Here is a 20864-nt window from a genome sequence, read left to right as displayed (position 1 = left end):
AGCTATTGAAAAGGCAAGCTTTGAGAGCAGGAAAATAACAAGAACTGGAAGAAAGTGGGCATAGGAAGGAAAGAAAAGCAACTTTCTGGATGAATGAAAGAAAAATGGACTCAACGAAAACTGCAGTGGAAAACAAAGAAGCAGAAACCACGTTAATTCATCGTTCCTTCTGAAAGGGCTATTCCAAAAATTTATGGAGGGTGAACCAAAATTCCATCGGCAAACTTCGAGGTTGTAATATAACCAAAAAACAAAACAAAGTCTCCTAAAGATGCGCTCTAAAATGTGTAGCTAACATTCTGTGAGCACTCGTTCATCTTCGATACCGTGAAACACATCTCTTCTACTACAATACCTTTGCTTTCCATTTGTGGGAGGAGACACTATGGACCAAAACAATGTCCAATAAACATGGGCTCTAAATTGTCTATCTCTTGCTCAGTAGAAAAGATGTGTTTCACTGTAGGTTCAAATGGCTCTAAGCACAATGGGACTTAAAATCTGAGGTTATCTAACTAACCTAAGGACATCACACACATCCATGCCCGAGGCAGGATTCGAACCTGCGACCGTAGTAGCAGTGTGGTTCCGGACTGAAGCGCCTAGAGCCGCTCGGCCACAGCGACCGGCTGCACAGTAGGGAAGATGAGCATGTACATGAGCTCCAAGCTATGCACTGTATAGAATCTTGTCGCCAAAAAGTCATGGTATACTTCCTAATGTAGTTGCGGACCCCCTTTTTCCCGGCGTACTGCAGAAACGCGAAGTGACATGGACTCAACAAGTCGTTGGAAGCTCCTGTAGATATATTTAGCCATACTGCCTCTATAGCCGTCCACAACTGCGGTAGTGTTGTCGGTGCAGGATGTTGTGCAGGAATTAACCTTTCGATTATGTCCTATTCGATGGGATTCAGATCGGGCGACCGAGTGGCCAGATCATTTTTCGAAATATCCAGAATTTTCTTCAAACCAGTTGCGAACAGCTGTGGAACGGTGACACGGCGCAGTGTCATCCAAAAAGAATTACGTCGTTGTGTGGGTACAAATGCTGTTCAAGCAGCCGAACATAGACATTTCCAGTCGATTATCTGTTCAGTTGTACCAGAGTGCCCAGTACATTCCTTGTAAAGACAGCCCACACCGTTATGAAGCCACCTCCGTTACAGAGCCTTGCTGCCAACTTGGGTCCTTGGTTTGGTAGGGCATGCGCCACACTCGGTCCCTACCATCAGCTCTTACCAACTGAAATCAGACCTCATCTCACCAGGTGACGGTTTTCCAGGCGTGTAGGGCCCAACCTCGTCTAGGGTCCAACCGATATCGGCACGAGCCTGGGAGAGGCGCTGCAGGCGATTTCGTTCTGTTACCAAAGAACTCGCTTCGGTCATCTGCTACCATAGGCCATTAATGCCAAATTTCGTCGCACTATTGTAATGGATACGTTCGTCGCACGTCCCACATTCATTTCTGAGGTTATTTAACGCAGTGTTGTTTGTGTGCACTGACTATTTAACGCAAAAGTTGCTTATCTCGGTCGTTAAGTGAAGGCCGTTGGCCAATGCGTCGTCCGTGGTCAGAGCTAATGCTTGAAATTTAATATTGTCGGCACAATCTTGACATTGTGGACCGCGGAATACTGAGTTCCCCAATGATTTTCGAAACGGAATGTGTATAAGCACATCCCTATAAATACCGGGTGATCAAAAAGTCAGTATAAATTTGAAAACTGAATAAATCACGGAATAATGTAGACAGAGAGGTACAAATTGACACACATGCTTGGAATGACATGGGGTTTTATTAGAACTAAAAAAATACAAACGTTCAAAAAATGCCGACAGATGGCGCTTCATCTGATCAGAATAGCAATAATTAGTATAACAAAGTAAGACAATGCAAAGATGATGTTCTTTACAGGAAATTCTCAGTATGTCCACCATCATTCCTCAACAATACCTGTAGTCGAGGAATAATGTTGTGAACAGCACTGTAAAGCATGTCCGGAGTTATGGTGAGGCATTGGCGTCGGATGTTGTCTTTCAGCATCCCTAGAGATGTCGATCGCTCACGATACACTTGCGACTTCGTGCCAATAATCGCATGGACTGAGGTCTGGGGGCCTGGGAGGCCAAGCATGACGAAAGTGGCGGCTGAACACACGATCACCACCGAACGACGCGCGCAAGAGATCTTTCACGCATCTAGCAATACTTTTTGTTTTTGTTTTTTTGTTCTAATAAAACCCCATGTTATTCCAGGCATGTGTGTCAATTTTTACCCCTCTATCTACATTATTCCGTGGTTTATTAAGTTTCCAAATTTATACTGACTTTTTGATCACCCGGTATATAATGACTCTTTTCTAATGTACGCAATAGTAACTTAACGCCTATAATAAGAAGGAACTTGCAAAATCATTATTAGGGAAGACAATTGGAAGATTTATATTTGTTAAAACGGTTCTAGGAAAATACAGCCTAACGGTAAAGAAATCGCATAGATACAGTGATGCCGTGATCAGTGATCAGTTGTATCAGTGATCAGTTGTAGAGTACTGATCCAATGTGTGGAGTTCATATGAAATGTACAGGACAGCAGATATCGAACGAATGCAGACGCGGTGCTAGGATCGTATCGGGTCGGTTTAGCCCGCACGAAAGTTCAACACAGATACTCGGGGAGCTTTAATGTGAACCTCTGGAAGAAAGACGATGTAATTCTCGTGAAACCTTACTGGGCAGGTTTAGAGGGAACCTGTATTCGAAAAAAGATTGTGTGAACATTGTGCTGCCCCCTTCGTACATTTCTAGTGGACATCACGAGAATAAGATACATCAACTCACGCAAAGAGGCAAATAGACTTATACCCTCGGCCACGCACTGCGCAGTGGCTCACAGAGTGTATATGCAGACGTAGAAAAGTGAAACGGTCCGCGTGCCATTATGAGCTCCCTCAACAGAGTTTTTTGTTCGCGCAGGGCAAGGCGCAAACTGGTCCAGCGCGCAACCCTTGCTCGCCGGGGCCAGGGGCCAGCTGTGGCCATGGTCAGCGGCTGCAGGGATTTGGGAGAGCAGGCCGCGCCACGCCACGCAGCGCCAGCTGTGGCCCTGCAGCTGCGGCCCGCCGCGCCGCGCCTCCACCGTCCGTTGCCGCGTCTTCCGCTGCCGTTTGCCCACCGTCTTCTCAGCGACGCACGTAAGCAGTATTCCATACAAAGTCTCCTAGCAATGACTTTCTGACATTGTTCTCTCGGATTATGAAATGTTGGAACAACTTATGGGTGACGTCTTTGACAGCCGCCGATATTTCGATATTTTTTTCTTTTTTCATTAAGCCAGATGGGTGATCAGATGCCTGCGGTGAAATGGCTGATAGTTTCTTTGCCGCGGCTATTTGCATTGTAATATACGAGGGTTCAAACTTTAATAGTGGCAACTATTCTTCAGGCTTTGACTGTTCTTCAGAGAAGCCACCAGCATTGCGCATAAACCGTTGACAGCAGTATGGAAATCGTATGACACGCTTAGCAGCGCCGGTTGTCTTGACATTTCGAGTGGAGCGGTCTATTGCCGGACGCATCTCTGTACCAATTCTCAGGAATCAATTTGATGTCAGTGGGGCTTAAGTGCGGGAAGTGTGGTGCTTAACACAGCACTTCCCAGCCCCATCGATGGAACAAATCGGTCACAACATGCACCATATGCGTCCGAGCATCGTTCTGCAAAATGATGAGCGGGCCCTGCAAAAAGTCTGCCGCATCTTACCCTAATTCGTTCATTTTTCGAAAAGAACCTTCCACTGGCTTAGAGGAAAAGTGGCGACAATTCCTGAAGAGCGTATCCATCATTTTACTGGAAAATGCTCGGGTGCATATGTTAGTACATCTACATCCACATACATACTCCGCAATCCACCATACGGTGCGTGGCGGAGGGTACCTCGTACCACAACTAGCATCTTCTTTCCCTGTTCCACTCCCAAACAACGAGGGAAAAATGACTGCCTATATGCCACTGTACGAGCGCTAATCTCTCTTATCTTATCTTTGTGGCCTTTCCGCGAAATGTAAGTTGGCGGCAGTAAAATTGCTGGTTCTCTAAATTTCCTCAGTAGCGATTCACGAAAAGAGCCCCTCCCTTCCTCCAGAGACTCCCACCCGACTTCCTGAAGCATTTCCGTAACACTTGCGTGATGATCAAACCTACCAGTAACAAATCTAGCAGCCCGCCCCTGAATTGCTTCTATGAACTCCCTCAATCCTACCTGATAGGGATCCCAAACGCTCGATCAGTACTCAAGAATAGGTCGTATTAGTGTTTTATAAGCTGTCTCCTTTACAGATGAGCCACATCTTCCCAAAATTCTACCAATGAACCGAAGACGACTATCCGCCTTCCCCACAACTGTCATTACATGCTTGTCCCACTTCATATCGCTCTGTAATGTTATGCCCAAATATTTAATCGACGTGACTGTGTCAAGCGCTACACTACTAATGGAGTATTCAAACATTACGGGATTCTTTTTCCTATTCATCTGCATTAATTTACATTTATCTATATTTAGAGTTAGCTGCCATTCTTTACACCAATCACAAATCCTGTCCAAGTCATCTTGTATCCTCCTACAGTCACTCAACGACGACACCTTCCCGTACACCACAGCATCATCAGCAAACAGCCGCACATTGCTGTCTACCCTATCCAAAAGATCATTTATGTAGATAGAAAACAACAGCGGACCTACCACACTTTCCTGGGGCACTCCAGATCATACCCTCAATGCTGCATGTTGCGACTGATTTGTTTGTGCGATGGCGCTGGAAAGTGCTGTACCATCCTCCACACTCCCCGGACTTAAGCCCTCGTGACTTCAGCTTCATTTCTAAGAGTAAGGAAGTACTTCCTGACTCTCACCTCAGAACTGTTACAGATACTCGCAGAACAATAGACGGCTGCACTCGAACCAAGGACACAAACGGCGCTGCTTGGGGGTATCAGAATGATTCAAATGTCTTTAAGCACTATGGGACTTAAAATCTGCGGTCATCAGTCCCCTAGACTTAGAACTACTTAAACCCAACTAACCTAAGGACATCACACACATCGATGCCCGAGGCAGGATTCGAACCTGCAACCGTAGCAGCAGCGCGGTTCCGGACTGAAGCGCCTAGAACCGCTCGGTCACAGCGGGCGGCTTGAGGGTATCCTATGGCTTCAACATCGCTGGTAAAGGGTTATGCATAATGCTGCTGACTACTTCGAAGGACAGTAAAGCTTTGAAACACGCATAAGTTATATATAAAAAGTTGTCACTATTTAAGTTCCAACCCTCGTACCCATCCATGGTTTGCTGGTCTCTTAGTTATTCATTGTGGGCAGCAGCAAGTATGGGCAGCTTCCGACTGCTCTCGATGTCTTCCGACCTTAGCCACGTGAAGCTGCACCAGTTTTCTCGTCTTTTTTCCTTTATTTTTTTACCTCTCTTCGTTAACATTTGAAACACATGCAATTACAGTTTACAAGGCTGGTTAGAAGATAATTATATAAAATAATAAACTGGAAAATGAAACTAAGGTGACATAATTTTGTAACGCTGAAGAAGATGTAAAACAACATCATAGGAAAGACACAGATAGAGATGACAATGATGTTCCTACCGAGCCAGCCGGAGCTGACAGCCTTGGGAAAACGCCAAGTCTCGCACTCCTGGATCACTCCTGTTATAGAGTTAACTCATGACACAACTGATACTAAAGGTACTGAAAATAAAATACCACGACATTTTGACAAGCGTGTGTGTTGTATGTGTTATTAAAATTGCATGTTCTCCAATGCTGGTGTTATTAAAATTAAATATACTCTTCAACAGGTTTTACATCCCATTGGGTATTACAAACCACGAGATGGCTTAAAATAATGTAATGCTTAGTACTTAGACGTAATTGGACAATCGGTTCAAATGGCCCTAAGCACTATGGGACTTAATATCTGAGGTCATCAGACCCCTAGCCTTAGAACTACTTAAACCTAACTAACCTAAGGACATTACACACATCCATGCCCGAGGCAGGATTCGAACCTGCGACCGTAGCAGCAGCGCGGTTCCACATTAAAGCGCCTAGAAACGCTCGGCCACAGCGGCCGGCTTAGACGTAATTAACAGCTATAATAACTTTAGGTGTGTGTTTGTTAGTTCTGGCCACTGTCTGTATGACGTTACTAGTGTCATTGTCAATGTTTGTGTCATCCCAGGTTTCATTCTCCTACGTATTTCGACAGGTGAGGGCCCCGTCATTTTCAAGGCATGTATTCAAGGATATTTAAGTCCTCGGAAGGCGGGGACTAAGCCGATCAAGAGCCAAAATACCGCATATGCAGGAAGACTAAACAGAAACACCCCCTCCCCCTCCTAACCTCTTACTGAATAATACGCTTCATGCCTGATCATCTCAACGTCAGCACGGTATTAACTCATTGTAGCCTCCCGGAGTCCCCAGGTATCGTCCATTATGCATACCGGCGGTTTACCGACGGTCGCTGCCACCAGGCCGTCGCGCATAGTAATACACTACTTATTCTAACAATAAGCGACACAGACGCTTCATTCCACTTTAGTGGGAGTCATCTGCATTTTTGTCGTGTTCTTCTCCTGTTAACAACTTGATGTAGTCCTTCATTTCTTTCCGCCGTGCTACTGTCTCTCTGTCACCGCAGAGGCGCCACACCCTCAACAATTAGTTTCCGTACTTCAGTATAACTTTTGCTTTCTACATCCAGTCATCTAAGTCTTAGCACATTACACAGAAATCTGCTCTTTCCGTTATCAAAGACCTCCCCCATTGTTCTCTCCTTGCCTACGCCATTTAAAGATCATAATTTTCAGGGCTCTTCAGCTTTACCCATTTTCAAACAATTATGATTTCCTGTTTTCCTGTTATTCGCGTTTCCCATCTTGAGCATGCAGTAACAGCGCATAATTTCACAAATTACTTCTTTGATTATAAAAGAGCAGATTACAGCTTTGTATTTAATATTTGAGGAAAACTTATTTAATCGGCTTCAGTTTGTGTGCGTAGGCATCCGAGGTCTTTGTCTCCTAACGAAGGTTACTTGAAATATCGACACGGTTACACACCCGGAATTTTTGGTGAAGCTTTAGTCTGCTTTCATCCTTATCCCGGCCTCGTTGCATCGTCTTACACAACCAAGTTCTATATTCCATGGAAACAGGATTTTAAATTCATGATCCCATTCAATAACTAAATAGTGCAAGGAATTTCTTTATACCGTTTACAAGAAAGGTCATTTTTCTTTTTCCACGTGCTAATTGGCTGGTCCTCTTTGCAATAAAATCTTCAGTAATCTTTAGAATAACAATACCTAGCTAATTACGTTAAAATCAAGATTACATAAACGATGTACCACATCTTAATCTCCTGAAATGTTTCACATGAAACAATTTCGATGATGTTGTTGTTGTCGTGGTCTTCTGTCCTGAGACTGGTTTGATGCAGCTCTCCATGCTACTCTATCCTGTGCAAGCTTCTTCATCTCCCAGTACCTACTGCAGCCTACATCCTTCTGAATCTGCTTTTTGTATTCATCTCTTGGTCTCCCTCTACGATTTTTACCCCCCACGCTGCCCTCCAGTACAAAATTGGTGATCCCTTAATGCCTCAGAACATGTCCTACCAACCGATCCATTCATCTAGTTAAGTTGTGCCACAAATTTCTCTTCTCCCCAATTCTATTCAATACCTCCTCATTAGTTAAGTGATCCAACCATCTAATCTTTAGCATTCTTCTGTAGCACCACATTTCGAAAGCTTTCTATTCTCTTCTTGTCCAACCTATTTATCGTCCATGTTTCACTTCCATACATGGCTACACTCCATACAAATACTTTCAGAAACAACTTCCTGACATTTAAGTCTATACTCGATGTTAACAAATTTCTCTTCTTCAGAAACGTTTTCCTTGCCATTGCCAGTCTACATGTTATATCCTCCCTACTTCGGCCTTCATCAGTTATTTTGCTCCCCAAAGAGCAAAACTCATATACTTCTTTAAGTGTCTCATTTCCTAATCTAATTCCCTCAGCATCACCCGACTTAATTCGACTACATTCCATTATCCTCGTTTTGCATTTGTTGATGTTCATATTATATCCTTCTTTCAAGACACTCTCCATTCCGTTCAGCTGCTCTTCCAAGTCCTTTGCTGTCTCTGATAGAATTACAATGTCACCGGCGAACCTCAAAGTTTTTATTTCTTCTCCATGGATTTTAATACCTACTCCGAACTTTTCTTTTGTTTCCTTTATTGCTTGCTCAATATACAGATTGAATAACATCGGAGATAGGCTACAACTCTGTCTCACTCCGTTCCTAACCACTGCTTCCCTTTCATGCCGCTCGACTCTTATAACTGACATCTGGTTTCTGTACAAATTGTAAATAGCTTTTCGCTTCCTGTATTTTACCCCTGCCACCTTCAGAATTTGAAAGAGAGTATTCCAATCAACATTGTCAAAAGCTTTCTCTAAGTCTACAAATGCTACTAGATACGTAGGTTTGCCTTTCCTTAATCTATTTGCTAATATATGTCGTAGGGTCCGTATTGCCTCACGTGTTCCCATATTTCTACGGAATCCAAATTGATCTTCCCCGTGGTCGGCTTCTTCCAGTTTTTCCATTCGTCTGTAAAGAACTCGCGTTAGTATTTTGCAGCCGTGACTTATTAAATTGATAGTTCGGTAATTTTCACATCTATCAACGCCTGCTTTCTTTGGGATTGGAAATATTATATTCTTCTTGAAGTCTGAGGGTATTTCGCCTGTCTCATGCATCTTGCTCACCATATGGTAGAGTTTTGTCAGGCCTGGCTCTTCCAAGGCTGTCAGTAGTTCTAATGCAATGTTGTCTACTCCCGGGGCCTTGTTTCGAGTTAGGTCTTTCAGTGCTCTGTCAAACTCTTCACGCAGTATCATATCTCCCATTTCATCTTCATCTACATCCTCTTCCATTTCCATAATATATAAGACACGACATCTGGGAGGAGGTCCACCACCATACTGTTCACCGCTTAAATAATTATAGCAAATTCTTGATCGCACAAGTAATAACTGTTCAGCACTTACAGAACTACTGTAGTGTCACAACTGATTGTGTAGTTACGACTTAACTACTTACAGGGTGTTTCACACTCCATGTTACACACTTTTAGAGGTTGAAGAGGGGATTTAGAATATCAAGTTTCACGTAGGAACTCATGTCCGAAAACGTCATCCCTGTGTCGGAAACGAACGAGTAGAAAATTACAAGTGAAAACAGTTCTGATTCCTCTGACGGTGGAAAACATGTACTTGTTGCTAAGACTGTGGCGAAGGCAATTTTCAGAGGTGGTAACATGGACCAGAACAAGGAAAGAAGTCCAGCAAACGAGGACTCTATAACGCATACCTGAGGAGCCATGAGCACTTGTTCATCTTCGCTACTGTGAAATACATCTCCTCTATTAAACAAGTGATCATGGCTCTTAGGCTATGCATTTTAGATCCCACGCATACTGCCATCTCTGGAAACTGCCTTCCCTACAATCTTAGCAACAACAGCACCAGGACATGTATTCCATTGTCAGAGGCATCATAACGGTTTTAGATTATAACTTTCGGCTCGTGCAGGCACCCTTACCTCAAATTGGTACATTTATCCTTCTCCATCATTGTAGAAAGTTTGTAACATCATCACGGAAGCACCCTGTAATCCCAAAAGTAAGGTCTCCTATTTTTTTTATAAGTACATAGACCTGTTTATTTCTACAATGGTTTACGTCAGTTTACAGCTTGAACATTTAGCTACTTTTCGACATAATCACCATTTCTGTCGATGCATTTTTGTAGAAGCTGTTGCACTTTTTGGATGCCCACGTCATACCAGCTCGCCGTCATGCTGTTCACAAAGTTAGGAACCTCTTCTTTCCCCTCGTCGTCGGAGCTGAATCGCTTTCCGGCCAAATGTTCTTTTAACCCAGGGAACATGTGATAGTCACTGGACGCCAAGTCAGGACTATAGGGTAGTTGGTTGATTATGTTCCACTGAAACTGTTGCGGGAGAGTAACGGTTTGCCAAGCGATGTGTGGGCGAATGGAGAATGTGTACGCCCTTGCTCAACATTCCTCTTCTCCGGTTCAGAATTGCCCGTTTGAGTTTTTTCGGAGTCTCACTGTACCTGTCGGCGTTAATTGTGGTTCCAGCGATTCATATCCGACGACGAGGCGAAAGAAGAGATTCATAACTTTCTGAAAAGCATGGCGGCGAGCTGGTATGACATGAGCATACAAAACCTGCCACAGCGTCTACAAAAATGCACCGACAGAAATGGTGATTATGTCGAAAAATTGCTAATTGTTCAAGCTGTAAACTGATGTAAACCATTGTAGAAATAAACAGGTCTACGTACTTATAAAACAATAGGAGACCTTACTTTTGGGATTACCCTCGTATATACATTTACAGGCGCTGGAACCTATAACTTCGAAGCTGTATTGCATCGTTGTATGACGTTTCCAGACATGGGTTCCTACGTAAAACTTGATCTACTAACTCCCCCTTCAGCCTCTAGAAGGGTGTAACATGGAGTGTGAAACATCATGTATATGAACGGTTGTGGATGTCTACCGACATTTCATGCCAAATGCCACTAATTAAAAATATCCCACTATAGATCCAGGACAACGCACTGCCATACAGTGGATCACCTAAAAAAATTATTTAAGTTCGGCCTCCAACTTTCTCGATCACTAAAAACATCTATAACTAATAATTTTTTAAATGCAAGGAAAAAATTGCTTTGCTTTAAACTGAAACAGGCGCCGGCCACGAAAAAATAGTGAATACAAAAGGCAGATTGCGCCATTTTCTTACAGGAAAAGTTCGTAAATGTAGTACGCCACTATCTCTTTCTTTTGAACGTTTAACAAACGCTGGAAAGTGTACAGTAGAGCACGCTCGGATGTTCCGGTTGTTACTCTGTCTGCAGATTTTTTTTCTTTTCTTTTCTTTAGTTTCAGACCAAAAACTTCGTCAATACGTGTTCGACTCAGAGCGTTGAAAAAGGTGTGGCCAGACGCGTACCAGAACGTTCTCAGAGCTACCTGCATTGACTTCATCTACATCGACAAAACTTAAACCAGAATACACCCGCGAAGTTTTGAATCTTTAGAGACGTGACAAGTTTTAAATATGTTTGCAAAACCATCTCACTGCAAAGAATACGCGGAATCAGGGATGGGCGCCAGTGACTAAAAATGGTTCAAATCGCTCTGAGCACTATGGGACTTAACATCTGAGGTCATCGGTCCCCTAGACTTAGAACTACTTAAACCTAACTAACCTAAGGACGTCACACACATCGATACCCAAGGCAGGATTCGAACCTGCGACCGTAGCGGTCGCGCAGTTCCGGACTGAAGCGCCTAGAACCGCTCGGACACCGCGGCCGGCGCGCCAGTGTCTCTTCTAGGTTACAGTCTGTGCAGCAACGGCTTTATTCGGAGGAGAAACGAACCTGAGTCTGATAGTTCTGTCTCTTATTCGTTTGTTAACCAGAAGCACCTGGGCAAATGTACAGATAAGGCTTATTTATTATTTTTTGACTTATAAGTTCATTGGCGATGAAGTTTTTATTATATCAGTTTCTAATAAAAAACAGTTTATAACAATTTCTGGTGGGCAACGCACCTCAGTTGCATAGAGACTGAACATTTTTACACCCTGAAGACAGAAATTTACAAAATATATGCAACGTATCAAAATACATGAAAGACGCCATAACATTGTTCTTTTTTATGCATCTTTTCCAAATGTCCGTTTTCACGCCACTACATATTTTTCAAGAAAATAATATGCTACGAAAATGCAAGCTGATGCTCTACTTCTTTCTAATGACCAGAAAAAAGTCGCTGACGTTTGTTAGGACGTCAACACTAGATGACAGATCGTCTTGCAGGTTGCAGGGATCGCGAGTTAAATGTTTTGAATTGAATTTCGAGTATCTATATATTTAATAAACCACCGAACTATGAGAGGGCCTGCCGCTGTGGACGAGTAGTTCTAGGTGCTTCAGTCCGGAACCGCGCTGCTGCTACGGTCGCAGGTTCGAATCCTACCTCGGGCATGGATGTGTGTGATGTCCTTCGGTTAGTTAGGTTCAAGTAGTTCTAAGTCTTCGGGACTGATGACCCCCATCGAGTTAATCGGACACTAACTGCAGTGCAAATGAAGTATTTTTCTAAATATTTCGTAGAGGTTTTCAGTCATCAGGGAAAAACATATTAAAGTATTGTCGACGAAATTATGGCTAGAGCAACTGAAAAAAGAAAAATAATAGTCTTGTTGATTTTCTGTATTGTGGTGGAGTGTGTTAGGTTCGCAACTACAATCTTCATTAGCAAAAAGGAAAATAAATTCCATTATGCTGTTTATACATACCGATTTCAAAGCATTGCAGTTTCATTTTGAATGTAAAAAATGCACGTGTGACCGTACAAGAATAATAAACACATTAAATCACAGCAATAACCTATCAACATACGTGAAAACATTAAATTCTTTTTCTGAAGTGCATCATCCTGTTGACTTACATTCGTGATAAATGAAAGGCATCTACTATCTCTGTGACAATCTACAGCACTTTCCAATAGCTGTCCATATGTGCTAATGTAAATGTGTCTCACTTCAGTGGCCATGATTCACAATTAGTGACTTTCCATAATGTACATCCTTTGCCATTTTCAAGGACGCTCTGTGTATTGCCAAGATGTCAGCGCTTTATACTTTTATAAGAACACTGAAATTGTTAAAAATAGATACGTTAGATGGGCGGGATGTTTCAAAATAAGGGAGGATAAAAGATGGCCGTTGTGTGTATGGAACTGCTGAGAAGTCAAAGGAAGCTAAGGAAGAGAAAGACGAAAGTGAGCAAAGGAATCGTCCGTAAAAGAATGTAGGGATAGCCAGAAGGCCATCGAAAACAACACACGACATACAAAAATGAGACTCCTAGCTAGGCGCTAGAGATAAAATGCACAAGATATAAAAATATATATGATAAAAGAAAGGGAGATGTTCCCTTAAAACACTTCGTATGCAGAAAGCAGTTGGGGCAGTCACATTAGCGAAGGTGACTTAAAAATGTTTTATATTGAAAATTACAAAGTCAAAATACTTGTGTGAGAGAACTGACTTCCAAGTACACTCCAGGGACAAAGCGCTGTCTTATAGTATGCTGCGGGTAGGACATTTTCATAAAGAACTTAAATCTGTTGTCTTTGGAGACGACCTCCAAAATTAGATTTTACTAGCAGTCAGGAGGAAACAGGCACTTTATTCACGTGCAGCTAAATTTTTGTCGTGGACGCTGGTGACGGCTGGGATGGCACTCGGTTCAGACCTCGAACGAAATATTTTGCCTTTCTTCCGACTTGAGTTTAGAAAAAAACAGAAAAACTAAATGAAAGTGACCGTCCTGACATTTGAGCTTCTCTTCTGCCAATTACAGGTGCAGTACATTTACCGTAGCCTTATCTCGTGTAATTATCTGTTTTTTCACCCTCTCAGTTGTACTTGTTTGAAGTAACACAAGGACACATTAACTCTTTTGATGAATCTCAGAGCTCCCACATCATTCTTCGTATAGACTAGCCGCCTGTGTACATTCGCAGTATCGTCCAAAGTAGAATCGGAATTTGTGCAGCTATCTTGAGTTAACTGCATCATCTGTGAAGAGTTTTAGGTTACAGCCAATAACACGTGAGTACTTAGTATAGGTTAGACTGTCATTAACGAACGGACAGTCATGCATGTATCACCTGTCGATGCTGTGATTTGAACCGGTTCAGCAGTGTTCTCCACTCTGAAACAATTCATCACATTTATGTAAAGAGATTAATCACGTTGCACGTTATGGAATACCGGCGGACTTACATATAGCTGCCGAAAACCAAGTAAGCTTAATAACCGTAACGCATGGTTCCCAGGGTAAAATTCGACAATATCGCTCTGCATTTCGAGGTTTACTCTCGGACTAATGATTCCGCTTCCCCGAACATTAATACTGAGGTCAATGTATGCCGAAAATTTTCCGTCAAGTTACTCGGAAAAATAGAAGAAAAGATTATGTTTTTCATATATCCGTCTATTATCTGCAGTGCAATAACATGAACAACGGTATGTGTTAATAAGAAAGTAAACGGAACCAACACCGACTCAAAGGAAGGCCTCGGCGCTTGTTGGTGACGTCACGTCAGCTAGGCACGGCGAACGCCAGGTCTGTTGCAGGCAGAAACGCCTGGGCGTGCTTATCACTATAAATCTCCTATTTTTGGAGAAACCGTTTGGTATTGTTTTGGATTCTGCAGTTTTATTTAGATGAAAGATTTTCTTACTATCGTAAAGCTACAAATGAAGATCATAGTTCTTTATTACTGAAACCTGTCGAAACAAGCGTAGATCAATATGAGAAGATGCTTTACCCCATTGCAAGCTTCGGAAATTTTACATTCAAGAAACTACATTTACTTGATCCATTCTGTTATCGAAACTTATGCCAACCCCCTTACAATGAACTCGTTTCTTTTATTTATTTATTTATTTTCGTTTGACATCGTCATTGGAAATGTGAACTAATTTACATGTGTAAATGTCCAACTGTTGCCAGTCATTAGATTACAGTCGTTTTCAAAATGGTTCAAATGGCTCTGAGCACTATGGGACTTAACATCTGTCGTCATCAGTCCCCTATAACTTAGAACTACTTAAACCTAACTAACCTAAGGACATCACAAACATCTATGCCCGAGGCATGATTCGAACCTGCGACCGTAGCGGTCACGCGGTTCCAGACTGAAGCGCCTAGAACCGCATGGCCACTCCGACCGGCAGTCGTTTTCAACGAAAGGAATTTTAAACAGGAAACAAAATAGCTTCATACATCGAAAATACTGCTGAGCTTAAACTTTTTTAAACATCCACATTAGAAAAGATAAATATTCCCCTCTTGCAACTGAAAGGAGAAACTTTATAAGATAAAAAAAAATTTATTTAGTAAAACAAGCATCTCTCTTTTGCCTCTTCTTCTGTCTCCCACCCCCTCCCCCAACGTGTACAATCGTAAGATATTTCATTAACCTAGATACCTAAAGAAGAGCACCAATATGTTCACAGTTTCTTGTAAAAGTAACCCAGTACAAACGTAACTTCGTCAGACTTACAAATAAGGTAAAGAAGCACAAATTCTGTTGCAGCTGGACCATGAACTTGTTTTTGTATGTCAATCCTTAAAAAAGGTGGAAATTTAAGTTCAGGAGTACACTATTTGTTAAGAAGTGTAATGAATTGCACAATTAATTGATTGCAGAAATCTCTCAGAACAATGTGTGTTGGTCAACTACCGCCAATAGTTTCACATTCTCCTGTGTCAGAGAGGGAGACACCACCATTATGAGTATGCCTGCAACAGACCTGGCGTTCGCCTTGCCTAGCTGGCGCGACGTCACGAACAAGCGCCGAGGCCTTCCTTTGAGTCGGTGTTGACGGAACCCACTGACGATGGTGACTCGCTGAAACATGTTTACTCAAAGCAGGATCCATTTTCCAAAACATTTGGAATTTTAAAAAAGACCATGGCTACGAAAACGCGAGCTTTAACTTCACGATGAATGTAGTATGGAAGAAGAGCCAAGAGCCCTTTGGGAGTATGCTTCCCTTACAAATAACCGTGTCTCGTTGCGTACTGTCGATCGATCGGTCTGTCCTGAATCTGCACGCAATAGAAAAGCTGGTGCTAGCAGAGCACCCTGTCGGTGGTCTTTCAAACGTCGGCCAGCTCCGTCCCGCGCCGCGGTCGCTGGCGTGTCGCAGGTCAGCGTGCAGACACTCCCCCCCCTCCCCTGCATGTCCACCCCGTTTCATCTCCCCCCTCCCCCCCTTTCCGTCGCGAGCGCAGGCGCCGCCACGGCATTCAGACGACGTCAGCAACGGCGTCGCCAGTCGCCCGTACCGACCCGCACGCCCTCTGCAGCATTACGCTGAATGCGTCGTCTACTGCGCGCCATTTCCGTTCGTCCTCTGGCTTCCCCTTCGCGCGCGACGCGGCCCGCGTACGTTTAACCGCTCAGGGAGTCCGCGCTTAATCTGGCAGGGCGACGAGCCATGTAAACAGCGAGCATCGATCCTGCTAATCCCGTAATCCTATACAAACGCTAACAGCCTATCGAACGTAACATGTATTATGAAATATAGCTGAAGACTGTTAGTCTTTCACGCGTCAACTTTCATTTGGTGCCATTTCACAGGAAAATATATTATCCAGAATAATCATGAACCGAAACAGAGTTCGTTGCAAAATATGCAGTAAAAATTGTTGCTATGCCATTTTGTTGAAATTTGACACCGTGAGACCGTGGTATAGTGGAAATCAAGCTTAATTTTTTCAATAAAGTAAAAGTAGCAACCAGTCACTGTTAACAGCACTATTAATTAAAAATAATAGAATTCATCGTCAGACGGCCGCTCACGTTTGAAATAGCGCTTAGCTTATGCTGCACTTGTGAAAAGGGCTGATTCTCGTTGTGGCGAAGGTTGATTAGGATGGTTGTGTCCCAGAAGAATAAACGATGAGAGAAAAGGGAGTATTCACTGTAACTGATCTTAACAATTAATTAAAACAACATAGGCAAATTTCTAATGTAAGAGCTTAGTTATTTTTCAGTACTATAAAATGACGCAACATTTTGATGCAATATAGATAGCCTATAATTCAGCCATTATCGTAAACGTTATTTACATTGTTTTAGTTCACTGATGTCTTCAATAACAGAAGATTAGCCTCTTTTTCTTTTCGTTTATTGCTATAGGGCACCAACATCCCAAGAAACATTCACCACAATGAGAATCATCCAACATGATATCAACTGCATAATGTTATTTTAAACGTGAACAGCCGGCTGATGGTAACCCTGTCGGTTCGGAACAAGTAACGGCACTATTTTTTCCTAATAAACAGAATTATTAACCGTGCCTGGGCGCGCTTTTACTTTTTTTATATAGGAATTAACCGGTATCCTCTTATCTGCTTTACCACTGCTTTGGGCTATTTAACTCATTTCAAAAACGCAAGCAAACAAAGTGACGGAAAGTGTGTGAGTGGTCTACAAGAAAACGGCTTCCCTGTACAGTAGCTGTAGGGTTACATGGAAGCAGAAGTGTCTGTACATGAGCAACTGCCTTCAGCGTTACGCTCAGCAGTTCATAAGCATTCCAAAGGAATTGAAGTCGGGTTATAATGAAGCAATGTGGACGACGCAGAGAGCAGAGGTAGTCTACCACAGGCAAACAGAGCATTACTCGACAAAAGGGGCCTGCTGTCATCAGACATAGGTCTTAATTTGAAGAAGACACTCCAGAGAATGTACGTTTGGAGCACAGAACTGTTGGACAACTAGAACAGAAAATAGAAGGGTTTCAGACGTGTTACAGAAATATGCTGAAAATCAAGTAGATTGATGAGATGAGAAATAAGAACGGTCTCGGGAGAATCGGTGAAGAACGGAATATGTTGGAAGCACTGACTACAAGAAGGGACAGGATGACAAAATGTGTTTTAAGACATCAGGGGATAACTTCCATGGTGCCAAAGTAAGCCGCAGAGGGCATAAACTGTTGAATAAGATAGAGGTAGGAATATAACCAACAAATAATTGAAGATCTTGTATGTAACTGCTACGCCGAAATGAACAGGAAGGTTGACACGGAAGAGGAAGTCGTAAAGGGCCAAATGAAACGTCAGCAGACAGGAGAGGAAAAAAAAAGTTGACGGTCCTCCGTGCTTTGGATCAGGAAAGTTTCTATAGTTTAAAAGTTATTCTCCAGCATACAATTATTTATTCTGCAACGTACACTCCTGGAAATTGAAATAAGAACACCGTGAATTCATTGTCCCAGGAAGGGGAAACTTTATTGACACATTCCTGGGGTCAGATACATCACATGATCACACTGACAGAACCACAGGCACATAGACACAGGCAACAGAGCATGCACAATGTCGGCACTAGTACAGTGTATATCCACCTTTCGCAGCAATGCACGCTGCTATTCTCCCATGGAGACGATCGTAGAGATGCTGGATGTAGTCCTGTGGAACGGCTTGCCATGCCATTTCCACCTGGCGCCTCAGTTGGACCAGCGTTCGTGCTGGACGTGCAGACCGCGTGAGACGACGCTTCATCCAGTCCCAAACATGCTCAATGGGGGACAGATCCGGAGATCTTGCTGGCTAGGGTAGTTGACTTACACCTTCTAGAGCACGTTGGGTGGCACGGGATACATGCGGACGTGCATTGTCCTGTTGGAACAGCAAGTTCCCTTGCCGGTCTAGGAATGGTAGAACGATGGGTTCGATGACGGTTTGGATGTACCGTGCACTATTCAGTGTCCCCTCGACGATCACCAGTGGTGTACGGCCAGTGTAGGAGATCGCTCCCCACACCATGATGCCGGGTGTTGGCCCTGTGTGCCTCGGTCGTATGCAGTCCTGATTGTGGCGCTCACCTGCACGGCGCCAAACACGCATACGACCATCATTGGCACCAAGGCAGAAGCGACTCTCATCGCTGAAGACGACACGTCTCCATTCGTCCCTCCATTCACGCCTGTCGCGACACCACTGGAGGCGGGCTGCACGATGTTGGGGCGTGAGCGGAAGACGGCCTAACGTTGTGCGGGACCGTAGCCCAGCTTCATGGAGACGGTTGCGAATGGTCCTCGCCGATACCCCAGGAGCAACAGTGTCCCTAATTTGCTGGGAAGTGGCGGTGTGGTCCCCTACGGCACTGCGTAGGATCCTACGGTCTTGGCGTGCATCCGTGCGTCGCTGCGGTCCGGTCCCAGGTCGACGGGCACGTGCACCTTCCGCCGACCACTGGCGACAACATCGATGTACTGTGGAGACCTCACGCCCCACGTGTTGAGCAATTCGGCGGTACGTCCACCCGGCCTCCCGCATGCCCACTATACGCCCTCGCTCAAAGTCCGTCAACTGCACATACGGTTCACGTCCACGCTGTCGCGGCATGCTACCAGTGTTAAAGACTGCGATGGAGCTCCGTATGCCACGGCAAACTGGCTGACACTGACGGCGGCGGTGCACAAATGCTGCGCAGCTAGCGCCATTCGACGGCCAACACCGCGGTTCCTGGTGTGTCCGCTGTGCCGTGCGTGTGATCATTGCTTGTACAGCCCTCTCGCAGTGTCCGGAGCAAGTATGGTGGGTCTGACACACCGGTGTCAATGTGTTCTTTTTTCCATTTCCAGGAGTGTATAATGAAATTCATAAAGAATGTAATGACCTGCGATGAGTAATGTTGTGGATGACTTACATTATGCAATTCAGCACTCTTACTGATATCTTTGTCATAAATCGTAAAACCTGTTGTTCCCTTATTTTACACGTAATAAATTGTCAGTCACGTTATGACACTGTAATTATACAACTACAGGCCTAGCCGAAGAGGCTCTCATCACAAGCTTCGCTTCTAAATATTACACGCTTTAAGCGCGCGCTGTGACGCATCGCACATGTGTCACTCAATAAAATGTAACAGTGGTAAGGCACTGGAGTCTCATCCAGAAGAACAGCTGCTCAAATCGCAGCATGCTCATATAGATATACGTTTACCGCCGTTCCCCTTAATTGCTAAATGCAAATGCTAGGACGGCTTCTGCGAAGAAGCCAGGGACGATTTCCTTTGGCACGCTGTGCCAATCCGAGCTTGAGAAGACTTCTTCGTCGACGGGAACAACACCCCAATCTCCTTGCCCTTTATCCTGCCCTGCGACACGAAGGGCATTCGTTTTAGTCTCGGGCCATAGCCTTGACAAGCACAAGAAATTCTATGCAGCCCTCTGTACCGTCTGTGGCAGCAGGAGTAAGGGCGTATGGTAAGCAACTCATGGCCGCTGGCCACCAAACTCCCCAGACATGAACATTATTGAGCATATCTAAATGTTCAAACGTGTGTCAGTTCCTAATGGACCAAACTGCTGAGGTTATCGGTCCCTAGACTTACACACTTTCTAAGCCAACTTAAACTATCCTACACTAAGGACAACACATACACCCATGCCCGAGGGAGGACTCGAACCCGCAGCGGGAGAGGCTGAGCAGTTGGTGACATGGTGTCTCCAAGGGCGCGGCCACTCCACGCGGCTGAGCATATCTGGAATGCCTTGGAACGAGCTGTTCGGAAGAGATCTCCACCCCTTCGTACTCTTACGGATTTATAGACAGCCCTGCAGAATTCATGGTGTCAGTTCCCTCCAGCACTACTTCAGACATTAGTCGAGTCCATGCAAAGTCGTGCTGCGGCACTTCTGTGTGCTCTCGGGGCCCTACACGATATTAGGCAGGTATACCAGTTTCTTTGGCTCTTCAGTGTATAAACGTTCACTTTCATACATATTAAAAATTTAATTTTGAACACTTCTTTAATTTGGTTCAAAAATTGGTTCAAATGGCTCTGAGCATTATGGGACTTAACTTCTGTGGTCATCAGTCCCCTAGAACTTAGAACTACTTAAACCTAACTAACCTAAGGACATCACACACATCCATGCCAGAGGCAGGATTCGTACCTGCGACCGTAGCGGTCGCACGGTTCTAGACTGTAGCGCCTAGAACCGCTCGGCCACCTCGGCCGGCTTATTTAATTTCCCAAGAGCACTCTAGGCCACTTCTTCTATTTATTTCTTTTTTTGTTCATTCAGTGGTCCGATTCACGAACGATGGCGTTTTACGTAG

At 44.0% G+C, this 20864-nt stretch overlaps 1 protein-coding gene across 1 annotated transcript in view; it reads left to right on the top strand.

Moving 5' to 3' along the window:
* Nucleotides 1–3044: 3044 nt before the first annotated feature.
* Nucleotides 3045–20864, top strand: part of LOC126252330 (uncharacterized) — a 136763-nt gene continuing 118943 nt past the window's right edge. The window contains exon 1 of the mRNA XM_049953216.1: nt 3045–3198. Coding sequence (XP_049809173.1) covers nt 3045–3198 — 154 coding nt within the window. The remainder of the gene's footprint in view (nt 3199–20864) is intronic.

Source organism: Schistocerca nitens, chromosome 4, assembly GCF_023898315.1.
Source record: "Schistocerca nitens isolate TAMUIC-IGC-003100 chromosome 4, iqSchNite1.1, whole genome shotgun sequence".
Classification (NCBI taxonomy): domain Eukaryota; kingdom Metazoa; phylum Arthropoda; class Insecta; order Orthoptera; family Acrididae; genus Schistocerca; species Schistocerca nitens.
Note: the sequence above shows the minus strand (reverse complement) of the source record. Positions and strands in the feature narration are given on the sequence as shown.